This window comes from Mirounga angustirostris, unplaced genomic scaffold, assembly GCF_029215605.1.
Source record: "Mirounga angustirostris isolate CCGP_5_RB_7025 unplaced genomic scaffold, mMirAng1.0.hap1 SCAF_17, whole genome shotgun sequence".
Lineage (NCBI taxonomy): Eukaryota > Metazoa > Chordata > Mammalia > Carnivora > Phocidae > Mirounga > Mirounga angustirostris.
Window position 1 is genome coordinate 28,878,362 of NW_026991725.1, and position 14,657 is coordinate 28,893,018.

General features: G+C 53.8%; 1 protein-coding gene across 8 annotated transcripts in view; it reads left to right on the forward strand.

Annotated features, from left to right (window-relative positions):
* Positions 1-14,657, forward strand: part of DBF4B (DBF4B-CDC7 kinase regulatory subunit) — a 32,861-nt gene that overhangs the window by 15,333 nt on the left and 2,871 nt on the right. For 5 of the 8 annotated variants that reach the window (XM_064583375.1, XM_064583377.1, XM_064583376.1 and 2 more), the window contains exons 4-12: positions 359-544; positions 1,156-1,206; positions 1,944-2,031; positions 4,060-4,202; positions 5,828-5,861; positions 7,801-7,846; positions 10,289-10,405; positions 13,714-13,822; positions 13,950-14,074. In XM_064583375.1, coding sequence (XP_064439445.1) covers positions 359-544; positions 1,156-1,206; positions 1,944-2,031; positions 4,060-4,202; positions 5,828-5,861; positions 7,801-7,846; positions 10,289-10,405; positions 13,714-13,822; positions 13,950-14,074 — 899 coding nt within the window. The remainder of the gene's footprint in view (positions 1-358; positions 545-1,155; positions 1,207-1,943; positions 2,032-4,059; positions 4,203-5,827; positions 5,862-7,800; positions 7,847-10,288; positions 10,406-13,713; positions 13,823-13,949; positions 14,075-14,657) is intronic. The other 3 variants (XM_064583380.1, XM_064583381.1, XM_064583382.1) reach the window with 3 other exon arrangements.

Sequence of the window (14,657 nt, forward strand, 5' to 3'; positions counted from 1 at the left end):
AACCGACTGAGCCACCCAGGCGCCCCTAACTAAGCTACCCCTAATCCTGTCAGGCGCCATCAGGGAGCTCTTGCTCTGTGCAGACTCAAACTGGTCAAATAACAAAGCCTGTGGCCTTCTGATGCTGGGTCAGGAGCAGCAGTTCTGGAGACAAAAACCTGTATAATATATATATATAAACCCTATTATGTTTCAAGATGATGTCTTCTTAGGGGCTCAGTACAGAACTGCATTTGGTCTATTTAAAGACATTGATTCTGAAACTTCTAGCAGCCAAGATTTCCTTCCCCAACCTCTCAAAATTGATGATTCTACATCCGCATTTTGGTTTTCAGCCACCTCTGTGATCTGGTTTCAGGTAATTGAGGGTTTTCTGAGCAAAGAAGTAAGTTACATCGTGTCCAGCCGCAGAGAGGCGAAAGCAGAGAGCAGTGGGACAAGCCCCAGAGGCTGCCCCAGCCCCAGCGAGGTCAGAGGACAGACACTATCCATGGCCCATCCGAAGGGCGGCCACACCAGGCCTTCACAGAAGCCTGCAGACTCGGTAAGAACCTCATTGGGTAGGAAAGGTGTGTTCTCTGAACAAAGGAAGGAAGCCTTGGTGAGCCCTTGTGGGCAGTCTCCGGCTTTAGTTTCATCTGGTTTAATTTAATCTCTCATTTGAATTCAGGGACTGCAACTATTTTATCATAGCTCTGGATCTAAAACCTCAGCAACTCGTTATCCCCATGCTATCCCTTCTGTGATACGTTTCGCTTTTTATGGGACCTCCGTGTCAGAGGTTCAAAAACAATAGGAAGGTCCTCTGTAAACCAGGGAGGACTTGTTGAAATTGGCCCAGGCTTCTCTGCTGGGGGTGCGGAGACTCTTAGAGAGAGGTCTTAGAACACTGGCGACACTTTGACCTTGGGTAAATGCAGAACGCCCTTCTCCACCCGGGTCCAAGCTGCAGCTACCTGTGGGCGACCCGGAATTGTGTGTGGCTTTACCTTCCCTCCAAAAAGGTCTCTAGGCTCTCACTCTGCTGCTCCTCAGCTGTCACTGCTCCCAGCTTTCCGAGAGACAGGACTCCCAAGACCTCACCGGCGCCTGCGTGGAACTCCGGTGCCCAGGGGGGCCGCAGAGCGCACCTCAGGGTTCTTCTCTTCCTGGCAGGTGCCCAGGAGCAGAGGCAAGGAGCTACTGCAGAAGGCCATCAGAAACCAGGTGAGCCGAGGGAGGCGGGCGCCTCTGGCACGTAACCTTTCTCCCGAGGGTCTTCTGCAGTTCTGCCACAAAATGCACAACTGTGACATGGATCGTCCTTATTTCCTTCTTACGAATGAGGAAGTAGAGCTCAGAGAAGTGAAGCAATTTGTCCAGAGTTCCCCCAGGGCGACAGTGGTAGAGCCTGGATTTGACTTCCCGATCCTTCCATCTCCAGAGCTAGCAAGAGCACCTTGGAGGGATGCCGGGGGACGTGTCTGCGCTGCACATAAGCCAGACTTCGCACATCTTTTATAAGCAGCTGTTTACCCCTTTTGCGAGATCCAGAGCCATTAAAGTTAAGTAGCAGGAGGAGGAGTTAGGGTGATCTTGTGAGAGAAGCGGGTAAAGTGACACGGAGAAGCGGCTGCGGCAGGGGAAGGTGGTGCTGCTGCCCTGCGGCGGCGGGGCAGGGACAGCCTGAGGCGGGCACGGCTTCCTGCTTGAGGACGGCGACTGTCGCTGCTGTCTCTCGGGCCCTTGCTGTGTGCTGAGCACATGGCTCACAGAGGACCTCCTGACGGATGGCTCTCTGAGAAGCCTCTGTTGCTTCCAGGTCACAAGTGGCTGAAGCAGCGGTCTGCCCCTCCGGCGAGAACAGGGGTAGACTCTCCCACGATGTCCCTTCGTGGGGTGACCCGGAGCCAGTCAGGCTTTGGGGGGTCTCTCGCTCCTGCCTGACTGCGTCATTTTTCCAGGAGAGTGGCAGCAGGGGAGGTGGCGGGAGAAGCAGCAGTCTCCTGACCAGTGCCCGCGCCTGGGGAGTGAGGATCCTGCATGTGGACGGTACCGTTTCTGCCCAGGGCTTCTGTGGGGGGGACTTGGCGACGGACTGGGAGCATCCGCTCTTCGAGGGACGTCAGCCAGTGTAAGCTAGCTGAAAACCAAATGCGCTCACTCGCTGTGTTGACCCACAAAGGTGGGGGGCGTGGACCAGCAGTGGTGATAGCAGGGCGCGGGTGCTGGGAGATGCTGCTTTGTTTGCTTTGTTTGCCTGAGCTACAGCTCTCCAGCTGGTGTCGTGATCCTGTTTCACAAATACAGGAATCCACCCAGGTGTCCCAAATCTTTTTTCTTTTTCTTTTTCTTTTTCTGCTTCTTATTATTTAAAGGTTTTATTTATTTGAGAGAGAGTAAGAGAGAGCATGAGCGGGGGAGAGAGGCAGTTGGAGAGGGAGAGGCAGACTTCCCCACTGGGCAGGGAGCCTGATGTGGGGCTCGATCCCAGGACTCTGGGATCATGACCTGAGCTGAAGGCAGACGCCTAACTGACTGAGCCACCCAGGCACTCCTAAAATAAAATCCTCATTTTATTTTTTATTTTTTATTTTTATTTTTATTTTTATTTTTTTTAAAGATTTTATTTATTTATTTGACAGAGAGAGAGACAGCTAGAGAAGGAACACAAGCGGGGAGTGGGAGAGGGAGAAGCAGGCTTCCCGCCGAGCAGGGAGCCCGATGCGGGGCTCGATCCCAGGACCCTGGGATCATGACCTGGGCCGAAGGCAGACGCTTAATGACTGAGCCACCCAGGCGCCCCTTATTTTTTATTTTTTAAAGATTTTATTTATTTATTTGACAGAGAGAGACACAGCGAGGGAGGGAACACAAGCAGGGGTGGTAGAAGAGGGAGGAAGCAGGCTTCCCGCAGAGCAGGGAGCCCGATGTGGGGCTCGATCCCAGGACCCTAGGATCATGACCTGAGCCGAAGGCAGACGCTTAACGACTGAGCCACCCAGGCACCTCCTAAAATAAAATCTTTTAAAAAAGTAAATAAAAATAGGGGCGCCTGGGTGGCTCAGTCAGTTAGGCGTCTGCCTTCGGCTTAGGTCATGATCTCAGGGTCCTGGGATCGAGCCCCTTGTCGGGCTCCCTGCTCAACAGGGAGCCTGCTTCTCCCTCTCCCTCTGCCATTCCCCCTTCTCATGCTCTCTCTCTCTCTCTCAAATAAATAAATAAAATCTTTAAAAAAATAAAATAAAATAAAAAATAATAAAAGATTTTATTTTAAGAAATCTCTGCACCCAGTGTGGGGCTTGAACTTACAACTCCAAGATCAAGAGTCGCATGCTCCACTGACCAAGCCAGCCAGGTGCCCCAAAAATAAAATCTTTAAAAAAAATTTTTTTTCATGTTCTTTCTTTTATGTAGGGTTGTCTCACACTGTAACCACCTATTTGCAGGTTGTCATAAATTTACATTAGAAGAGCTGTCCTGAATTGGCGGCAGTGACTGGCCCTCATACCCAGCTCCACTCTGAGTCTAGGGTTTTCTCCTAATAACAGTGTAGGGGGCTGATCCAGATCCAGCCTGAGATCTGTGAGGGCCTTTGAGAACTGCGCTCAGGAAGGTCCTGGCCTGGGATGTGGGAGGCTCCATCGTCACTGGAAAATCAGCCATTTCTGACGTGGTCTAATTTCCTGCCTTCCTGTGTATTAGGGAAGCTCCTGCTGGGCCTTGCATCTAAGGCTGCGTCTGAGTAAATCACATGGCTGGTGTCCCCCCTCGGGAGCAGCTCTTCAGTGGTACCATAAAGCCCTTGAGAGCCGTAAGGCAGCTGCTGTTTGAGAGTTGTACTCAGTGCCACAAAATAGCGTGAAGCCAGCTTACGTACTTCTCCAAGGATAGAGGACCCAGCCCTTTCTTTATTATCAGCAGGTGCAGAGGTGACACATAGCCAGAAGGTGGCAGGCAAGGCTGGTGTGATCCAGTGGGCCAGGTCCGTGAGACGTTGAGCCCCCAGCCCCAGGAAGGGGCCGTGCTGGGGAGAGGAGGAGTGGGAGCCTTTGGCCACAGCCCTTGTTTCCTCCACAGAAATGCTGATGCACGTGCAGCAGCTGTCTCTCGATACTGTGTGTGTGAAGAAACAAGGGCCAAAGGAGAAGCCAGAGGTAGGGCGTCCTGCTGAACTGAAGGGAAACGGACAGTCTGCAGTGGTGAAGTCTGTGACAGCTTCGGTAAATCCCCGACCCAGGCGAGCCATGTCTAATTGGCCATCCTGGAGAAAGTACGAGGAGTGCGGCCTCTCCGTCATCAGCACGGCCCTTGGGTCCACAGCCTCTCATTGCCCTGTCCTCTCCTCCTGTGCTACCTGCAAATCTCCCATGGTCCACTGAGGCATGCACCGTGGCCTGGGCCGTGGACTGCCTGTGGATAGTCCTGGCCTAGATAAAACAGCAGTGTTCACAGCCTGCTGGCCAGGCTGCCGTTCTGGGGCCAGCTCTTGGCCCAGGAATGAGCCTGCAGATTGCATCGGTGGGGGCAGGGGATGTTGCGGTTTAAAAGAGCTGTCACCTTCCAAATTCTTATTTGGCTTTTCCTTCCTTTGCTGGAGTTAGAACTGTGTGTACCATACATCAAGAGAGCCCAGGCTGATTTATCAAGCCACGGTATCCACCCAGCCTGAATCTAAGGAAGGATTAAGCCTTCCAGGTCCACTGAGGGCCTGGCACCCAGGAGCAGGACCAACCATGGGAGCGAACCGCTCTACCACATGGAGCCCCCTGCCTCAGCGCCCCCTTGCTCCGCACCCTCTGGTCTGGGAGTCTTTGGGTTTCTGCTGCTGCTGTTAACTAGATTTGCATTATTCACCATTCAAAAGGCTGTACAATGAAAGTCTCTCTCCCCTGCAACTTCTTCTCTTCCCCAGCAACCAAGCTCCCTCCCTGAGATAAGCAGTATGAACAGTTTCTCAGGTATCCTCCCAGGGTCCATGCATATATGAGCAGATGGGTCAGAAGTTCCTCCCTTTTACGCAAATGCACGGTATTTTTACTTTGCTTTGTTCACTTAATAATCTATTTTATAGGTACTTAGGGGTCTTCCAGAGTGAGTTCTGGGTGCAGTCTGCTGATATGCAAGGAGATAGGGAAAGCTTCTTTGGGTCATGTTGGCCCTGGAGGTGTGGCCTGGAGGAGAATCCAGAACCTCTGTGGGCCCAGGGGTACACATAGTCATGGACCTACTGGATCTCTGCCACCCCCCTCCCCGAACTCTACCTGATTTCTTATTTTTTTTCCATTTAGTTTGTAATACTAGCTTTGTTTGACCTTGACCTAAACATTGGTTTTGACCAACGGGGTCCAAATACACAACACAGGGCACAGGAAAGCGAGAGGCGTGCTCTTCACGCTTGTCCTGTAAGCTGACCTGGAACAGCAGCAGTGCCTAGAAAATGCAAGGTGTCTGGGCACCTGCTGTGCGTCAGGTCTATTACCTCCTCCCCTTGCATTTGTCTGTACATCGTGGCTACGTCGGCGAGGCGCGTGGGTGCCGCTCGCAGTCCAGGCGGCACAGCGCCAGTCTGCACCCAGGCCCGGGGGCCCTGGAGCTCTTGCTCTTCGCTGTGCCCTGCGCTCCCTCCACAAAGTCAGCTGCCACTGAGATGCGCACACAGGGCTCGCCACCCATCGCGTCCCTGGGGAGGCAGAGGGAGCCATTGTGTCAGGTCTGCCCTTGCTCAGGGCCCAGCCGACCGCAGGAAGCGAAGTGGGGCAGACTCACAGCGACTCGCCTCCCCAGGCCCGCTTCCTCGACCCTCTAGCTTCCTCGAATCCTTAACCTATTTTCCCTTTCCATTTAGGGAACGTGTCCAGCAGAGTCAAGAACGCGAAAAGGTCAGTGTCGTAGCTCTGCTCATCTAATTGCAGTCCCTCCCTCCTAAACGCTTCCCCACGGCTCCCTCTGTGGCAGCATCTGCTCGCTTTTCTTCGGCAGGAAGTGAGTCCAGGTTGTGTTGCCCTGTTGTGTTTGCAGGGCCTGAGCTTTGGAGAGGAGAGGGCGGGAGGAGGGTATCGGTGAGCAAGCCCAGAGCTGCCCGGCCGGAGCTTTTCCTTCGTGCCAAGAGCTCATGCAGCCGCTGCCACTTCCTGGGCGCTGAGTGAAGTTTGCCTTCCTTTTCCTCTGATTCAGGAGCGGTTTGGGGTGGGCAGTGTGACAGCTGCCTACCACTCTCCCAAATGCCAGACTCCCTGAAATTGACAAACCGGCAGATTGACAGCCCGGCTCCCGGCCCCTCTTGGACCGCAAGAGAGTTTCTCCCCCTGGATGTTTCTCCCAAAGATGCTCTTTAAGTGACATTTATTCATGCACAAGCAGGAGCTAAGAAAAGTCACTTGGCACCTCTCGTGTTCAAAATTCAAGGAAATCTGTGGGGGAATTGATTTTAATCACTGTCTCAGTTAATTAGAAAGACAAGAAATCGCCCCCAAAAAGTAATTAATGGGGGCTGATGCCTTGCGAGGAGCGAGGCTGCTTTTTGCTTGGGCGCTGGCGGAGCCGTGAGTGGGTCTGAGGCAGGAGGCGCCAGCCTCGGGGGGGGCGGGGTGGTTGGGGGGGTTGTCCAGGGGCTGCTGGGGCCGCCCAGGGCTCCCAACCTGCCTTGGCTGCCCTTCTTTTTTTTTTTTTCAAAGCATCCAGTATTTGTGTTTTTATTTCTTATTACCTTAAAAGTTCAGAGTATACTGCCAAGAAAACTAGCCTAGGTTAGAAAACCACATTTTTTCCTCCTCTACCCTGGGAGTCAGTCAACAGGGAAGCAGAAGATGGCTGGCATCAAGCACAGAAAAATGGTTATACCACCTATTACTGCCTCCTAAAGATGCCTTCTGGAGAGAGGGCACGTCCTTTATGGAAGCTTCCTGATCACTAAATAGAGTTTATCCTCCCTTTAAAAAAAAAAAAAAATATTGTTATGTTAATCACCATACCTTACTTACATCATTAGTTTTTGATGTAGTGTTCCGTGATTCATTGTTTGTGCATAACACCCAGTGCTCCATGCAGAACATGCCCTCTTTAATACCCATCACCAGACTAACCCATCCTTCCACCCCTCTCCCCTTTGGCTGCCCTTCTGACAGGCCTTCTGTGAGAAGTAGAAATGGTTCTTAATACCTAAGAGATCTTGTAAACTGTGAATAACTAGCTCATAGCGGATAAATTTCTTGATTAACTGAGCAAGTTCGTCTTCCCAGCAGCCCTTTGCCCTGTTATCCAGGATCCAGATTTCACCTTTGGTATTTTTTTTTTAACTGCCCTCCTGCTATGATCCGTAAACACTCTTCAGCTCTCTTCCTCCCTGCTTTCCCGCAAAAAGCCCAGGATTCTCCTGGAGTGTTCCTCCTGGGAGTGTTCTCAGGCCCCTTGGGATTCTGAGACAGCAGGAGGGAAGGTCAGGGAAGGACCGAAGGCATTTAGCGGAAACGAGCTGGGGCTGAGTTCTGCCCTGTGGGCAGGTTTCTAACCCTCGGCTGACGGCCTCCAGAACCCACACACGGCAGGGTCCTGTGCCCTGCTGTGGGGTGGATGGCACCCTGCGGCCTCTCCCCAGTAGGGGACCTCCCTCTCGCACCCTAGGTAGAGGCCAGAGGAGATGGGGGTGGGTGCCTGACCTCAGCCAAACGGAAAGGCGCACTTCGGGGTGGCGTGGGCTCTGGTTCCGCGTGGCTCTTAGACCTCGGCAGAGCCTCGCCTCTCTGAGCGTTTCCTGTGCGTGTGGTGCGGGCCCTGCATAGGAGCCGACAGATGGCTCATGTGTGCGCGTTTCCTTTCCAGTGGCCAGGCTGAAGGCACCGTTCCTCAAAATCGAAGATGAGAGCAGGTGAGTGGTGGGGGGCCCCCTCTCTCTCCCCTCAGCCCCACCAGGCCTGCACGGAGGACAGGCACTCAGGGGCCCCAAGCTGATGTGGGGGTCATGGAGCCCCTCAGCCCTCCACCTTCATCTTCCCCAGAAGCCGCTCTCTCCCTCTGTCACGGAGAAGTCTCCCACAGACCAGGAGGAGCCTCTGAAGGTGACATTGCACAGTTGGCCCTCCTCTTGGTCGTGAGTCAGAGGTTAGTGACCCTGAGTGTGCATTACCTCCTTTTAATGCTCTGCTTTTAGGAGCGCCCGTGTCCCACCCAGGCTCATTGCTCCTCCTTTGCCCCTGGGCACACACTGACCCTCACTACCGAATCCGTGCTGGCCCCGGACGGCGCCAGTAACCGTCATCTTGGCTGAAGCCAGGGTGCTCGGGCTGGTGTTGGCGAGTCCCTTGTCAAACCATCTTGTACTGGAAGGCTTTCTTTTTTTTTTTTTTTTTTAATGTTTTATTTATTTATTCATGAAAGAGAGAGAGAGAGGGGCAGAGGCAGAAGGAGAAGCAGGCTCCCCGCCTAGCAGGGAGCCCGATGGGGGACTCGATCCCAGGACCCTGGGATCATGACCTGAGCCGAAGGCAGACGCTTAACCATCTGAGCCACCCAGGCGCCCCTACTGGAAGCCTTTCTGTTTGGCTGTGCAAAACCCTTTGCTGACACCTGTTATCTCGTGAGGGCCTGGGAAAGACTGGCATGAGGAGAGCCCATCCTTTTCCTAGTGGGGAAACTGAGGTCAGAGAAATTAAGGGACTTGTATACAGCCATGTTGCCCATGAAGCTCAGCCCAAGGCCAGAATCCAGGTGTCCTGCCTGTCCTGCCTGGTGTCCTCCCCGCTCTGCCCTGTCTGTCCCCCAGTAGGGCCCCTTCTTTCTAGAGCAGGAGGGGCACATGGGTGATAACCTATGAGCTGTTAGTCATCTTGGTTATCACTGACTCTTCAATAAGTACTAGTTCAAAAACTGTGAATCTGTAGTGACCTCAAAATTAAAAGTTGGTTTTGGGTTTGGGCTTTGTTTTGTTTTGTTTTTAAAGAAGAAGCCCATGTGAACCCAGCAGAGACTCCTGGGACCAGAGCTTTCTGGGTCCTTTAGCCTCAGGCAGGGCAGCTGAAAGGCCCGATGCCGGAAGCCTGGCGTGCCTGCCTGTCCTCCAGGTGGACCTAGGTTTCCTTCTTGGCGCCTGAACACAGGAGAGACTCAGCTTTGGTGGCCCAGAAATGAGTGGAGGGGACGCAGGGAGATAATGAGGTACTCTGTTCTCCAGTTCCAGTGGGGTGAGGGGGTGCACGTCCTCCACCCCAGCCCCTTCACTACCAGTTAAACACCGTGGTCCTGGCTCGTACACATGCCAGTGCCCCAGCGTCACACTGCATGTGGCTGGCACGCGTCACTTATGGGGGGGCGTACACGTGTCGGGGCACCCCTGGCAGCGTAGGCAAGAGTGGAGACGAGCTTTCTTATGCTTCTGTTTACGAGCTCTCTTGAAGCCCAAAACCTCTCCGGCCTCAACTCTGCAGCCTTCTGGGCAGAAACAGACCATTGAAGAGGAAGAAAGCGGGGTACCGGGGCCGTGAAGGGCACCTCCCTCTCCTTAAGGGCCCAAGGAGACACATGTATTAATCCACCCCGAGGCCACAGGGCTCTCACCGTGGGCCCCCCCCCCGCCCCCAGAGGCCCGTGGCCCTCACTCCCCTCTTGCGCACAGGCTACTGCCGCCAAACACGGCGTGCCTCCCAGCTACCGCATCAGGCTTTGCTCGGGGTCCCCAGGTCACCAGCCCTGGCTCTGGAAGTCTCTTGAATATGAGCAACTTGAGGCAAGCCACCAGAACCATTCAGTATAGGTCTGACTACCCAGAACCTTCACTGTGCTTCTCTCTTCCATTCAGAATACCTCCCCTCGGGTGGTACCGAGGAGCAGCCCAGAGCAAAGACGTTCCTCTTCGCGGAATAGGAAAGTCATTGTTCTCATCTAAACATTCCTCCATTTAGGCCTGCCAGGCTAGAGTCCTCAGAGGTGGTCAGGGTCAGGAAGCAAAGTGGAAAGATGGATCAGGAGTCAGGAGATTTGGCTTGTTGCCTGGTCTCGACCACTTACCAGTCGTGAGCCCTTGGGCAAGTCACAGAACATTTTGGGCTTCGTTTCCTCTTCTGTCAAATGGGCTAATACCACATGTTCCGCTTTGCTCAGACGAGGCAGGGAGGGTAAATGGGCTTGATGAGTAGCCAGGGGGAGCGTTATCAGTCTCACAAGGAAGGCTGGGGAAGGTCTGGTTTTAGAACTGAGGAGTTGTATGGGGGAGAGGCCACTTTATCAGGACTGGGATTCTGGGGGGTTGGGCGGGCCCCCCTTCCCCCTTCCCTGCCACCCACGGTATTCAAAATGGAAGTTCTCTGTGTTTCAGGAAGTTTCGTCCCTTCCACCATCAATTTAAGTCCTTTCCTGAAGTTTCTTTTCTGGGACCCAAAGATGCAAGTCCCTTTGAGGCCGCGATGACCCTGGGCAGCTCGCATCATACCAGGTGGGTGTTGCTGGTCTGAGTACCAAGGGCCAGCAGCAGGCACGGCCCTTCCCCCAGGGAGCCTGCTGGTCCCATTTGGGAATGGCCATGTGTTCGCTCCTGAGGCAAAGTCTGTTCTGGGAACTTCGCCCAGAGAAGAGAGATACTAGGAGTCTTCATCCGTTTTACTTGGTGTTCTCCATCCCTACTAAGGAATTTGACTTGTGTCCAGAGGGCAATAGGCTGGTTTCTGAAACTCAGATCTACACTCCATCTTCATCACAGGGCCCTCGGCTCCCATTAAAAATGCAGGTTCTCAGACTCCACACCTACAGAACCACAGTCTCTGATGATGGAACCCCCAAAACTGCATTCTTGTGAGTGGCTCCCCAGGTGACCTTTATGCACGTCAGAGTTGGAGGCCTCTGGGGCTAAACATCAGGAATAACTTAGGGGGCAGGGAATCCAGGGACCTGCCACATTGTGTGGCCCAGAGTAGCTTGTAGGCATGTGGGCTTGTAGGGTTGTTCCTCCTTTCTGTGGGTGAGAATTTGAACCTTCCCCGAGTGGAGTGCAGAAGGGATGTGGTTCGGGAGACGGACAGATGCCTTCTTGGACCTTCTTCTAACCTCTGCGTCACAGGGTTAGTCCACAGACCAGGAGACCAGGACAGGCAGACTCCCCGCATGAGAGTTCCCAGGGCCAAGGAGGGCCTGTGGGTCCTCCCAGTGGACAGAGACCATGAGCAAGCCGAAGTGACAGCCCGGTGCCCTGCATCCCTTTCCAGGAGGTGCAAGGGGTACCAGTAGGCGGTGCCAGGCCTGGGATGGCTGCCAATTACAGAGGAGCAGAGGTGGTGAGGGAGAGATGGTGAAGCATTGGTGTCTGCATGGGAGGAATATAGGGAAAGAGTGGCCCAGGCTCGGGGGGCAAGATTGGTTGGGGGGGCGTGGAGAAAATCTGTGAGGAAATGTTTAATTTTTTTCATTTAAAAATTATTATATTTTGGTTCCAAATTAGAGAGTTACAGAGGGGTTTTTTTTGTTTTTTGGGTTTTTTTAGATTTTTATTTATTTGTCAGAGAGCACAAGCAGGGGGAGCGGCAGGCAGAGGGAGAAGCAGGCTCCCCGCCGAGTAAGGAGCCCAATGCGGGACTCGATCGCAGCGCCCTGGGATCATGACCTGAGCCAAAGGCAGACGCTCGACCCACTGAGCCACTCAGGTGTCCCAAGAGTTACAGAGGGCTTAAAGTGAAAAGTCTGGGGGTACCTGGGTGGCTCAGATGGTTAAGCATCTGCCTTTGGCTCAGGTCATGATCTCTGGGTCCTGGGATCAAGCCCCGCATAGGGCTCCTGGCTCAGCAGGGAGTCTGCTTTTCCCTCTCCCTCTGCTGCTTCCCCTGCTCATGCTCTCTCTCTCTCTCTGTCTTTGTCTTAAATGAATAAATCAAATCTTTTTTTAAAAAATAAAGTGAAAGTCTATATTCCACACCTACCCACCAATCTCCAGATTGTGGGTCTGTCCAGAGATAGTTTGTGTGTGTTGACAGAAGTACATCATGTATCCTTCACTCCTCTTCTGTAAAGAGTAGGATAACATTGACTGAGCTGGATCTAGCCTTTTCCACTTAATGTATTCTAGATTAATTTCCTATTAGTCCCTAGAAAGCATCTTCATTCCCTTTTATGGATTCAGGGTCTTCCATCATATGGTGGGGTTTTTTTGTTGTTGTTTTGTTTTTAAGATTTTATTTATTTGACAAAGAGAGACACAGTGAGAGAGGAAACACAGGCAGGGGGAGTGGGAGAGGGAGAAGCAGGCTTCCTGCAGAGCAAGGAGCCCGATGTGGGGCTCGATCCCAGGACCCTGGGATCATGACCTGAGCGGAAGGCAGACGCTTAACGACTGAGCCACCCAGGCGCCCCCATCATATGGTCTTACTGTATTTTCTTTAACTAGTCTCTTCTTGATGGGTACTTAGATTGTTTCCAGGCTTTTGCTGTTATAAATAATGCTGCAGTGAATAGTCTCACTCTGTAAATTTGTGGAATAAATTCCTAAAAGTGGAGGTGCTGGGTCAAAGGGTTCCTGCATTTATAATGTTGATAAACATGGCCAAATTGCTTCTCGTGGGGGTGATGCCCGTGTGCACTCATGCACCTTGGCCCGCGCCCAGCTGCCCCCCCCTCCCCAACCTGGGCTGTCCCGCATGCCGACCTCTGCCAGCCTGCTAGGTTAAAAACTGTCTCTTGGTGTGATTTGCATTGTCATTTTTTCTCATTATGAATGAGGTTAAGTACATTCGTATGTTTGATCATTTGAATTTCTTTCTGTGTGAACCTTCTTTATGTCCATCGTCCATTTTTCTTTTCGGTCACTGTTTGCTTTTCTTTTTTTTTTTTTTAAGATTTTATTTATTTATTTGACAGAGACACAGCGAGAGAGGGAACACAAGCAGGGGGAGTGGGAGAGGGAGAAGCAGCCTTCCCGCAGAGCAGGGAGCCCAATGTGGGGCTTGATCCCAGGACCCTGGGATCATGACCTGAGCCGAAGGCAGACGCTTAATGACTGAGCCACCCAGGCGCCCCACTGTTTGCTTTTCTTATTGATTTGTGGAACCCTCCACATATTTGGGAATGAGCCCTCTGTGTTATTAGTTATAAATACCCCCCACCCCTGTCTGTGATTTGTCTGTTGTTTACATTTTCTGCCACGCATACATTCTTTGAGATTGCATGTAGTTGAATTTATCAGCTTTTTTCTGTTTTCTGGATTTTGCATCATGCTCAGAAAAGTCCTGAAAGGAGACTATTTTGGACTTTGTTGAGTTTGCTCAGCCAGCCAAGCAGCCACTAAAAATACGGGCCTGAAATTAAGACGAGAAGTCAGGTTCGAGAAGGAGACTGGCGAGTCCTTGGTGAAGGTGGCAGCTGTGCAGGGGGCAAGCCGGCGAGAGGGAGGAGACTGCCTGAGCCTGGGGAAGGCGACCCTCGGGAGGGGAGGGCGGGAGCAGCAGAGGCCCCTCGCTGCCACTGAGGCCTTGCCCCTTGCCTCGTGCAGGGCAGAGGGATGTGGGTTTGGGTGTGAGCTCGAGCTGCAACTGTCCTGGGAGGCGTTCCTGCTGGCGCCGGCACCCGGCCTCACCTGTGCTTTGCCCTGTGGGGGCAGGGACGGGACGGGGTGCCCACCGGGAGCTCTCACCTTCCTTGTTGCCTCTCCTGCCACCCAAGTGGGGGCAGGCCTGTGCGTGCCTGCCCAGCTGTCTTGGTCCGCCCCCTGAGGGCCCAGTCCTGATCGCTTCCCCCACCCCTACCCCGCGCTTTCCCCAGAGAACCCAAGGACCGCGAGCCAAGCCTGCGATCGGCCGCCCGCACCCTGCCCAGGAGGAGGAAGGGCTTCTGTGAGTGCTGCCAGGAGGACTTTGAGGAGCTCCACGCGGTGAGCCCTCCCTGCCGAGCAGCTTCTCCCGGGCTGCTCTGACGGCACCCTTGCCCCCCGGCCTCCACCCCGTTCGCATCCCCCCCTGCTCTTGTCTAATGCCCTGTGCCCCTCTCACCCCGGGCAGCATCTCCAGAGCACCCGGCACCGGGGCTTCGCCCTAGAAGCCCACCCGTACGCAGAAGTCGATCGGGTCATTGCCCAGCTCGGCCACAGCTTTGCTGACGCCCCCTCCCGGGCCGGCCTCCCCAGGTGAGCGCCCCGCCCATCCTCGCTCTCCTGCTGCCCCCCGCTCTAGATGGGAAGGAGCCCTCAGGCTGGTGACAGTGGGGACCAGACTGTGGCGCTTTTCTCTTTCCCACCAGCTTCTGTCCTGGTTCTCTCGGGGTTTGGTGGGGGTTGGGAGCCCTCCATTTGTGGCTCCAGCTGACGGGGACGGCCCCCACCAGCACGCGGCTGCTTCCATGGTTTGTGGGGTGGGGAGCACGGTTGAGCAGTTGCTGCTCCTGGCATGTCCCTGGTGGTGTGCCCGTGTGGCCTTCTGGAAGTAGAGAGGGGGGTTCCTGGGTCCCTCTCAGACGGGTAAAGAGTAAGATCTCTCTGCCTTTCTAGAAGTTACCCCCAGAGAGGACTGCAGGAGGTGTTCTGGAATCCCAGGTTCCTCTGAGCCCAGCTTCCCCTGCTGCCCACCACGGAGCTGTGGCTTCCCCTCTCGAGCCCAGTCCTCAGCTCCCTGAGCTCAGTTTGGAGAGCCAGGCTTGGTGCTGCATTCTCCGGCCGCCAAAGGGCACAGCCTCCGCTGCGAAGTTATTAAATGGAACAGCCTCTAACCTGT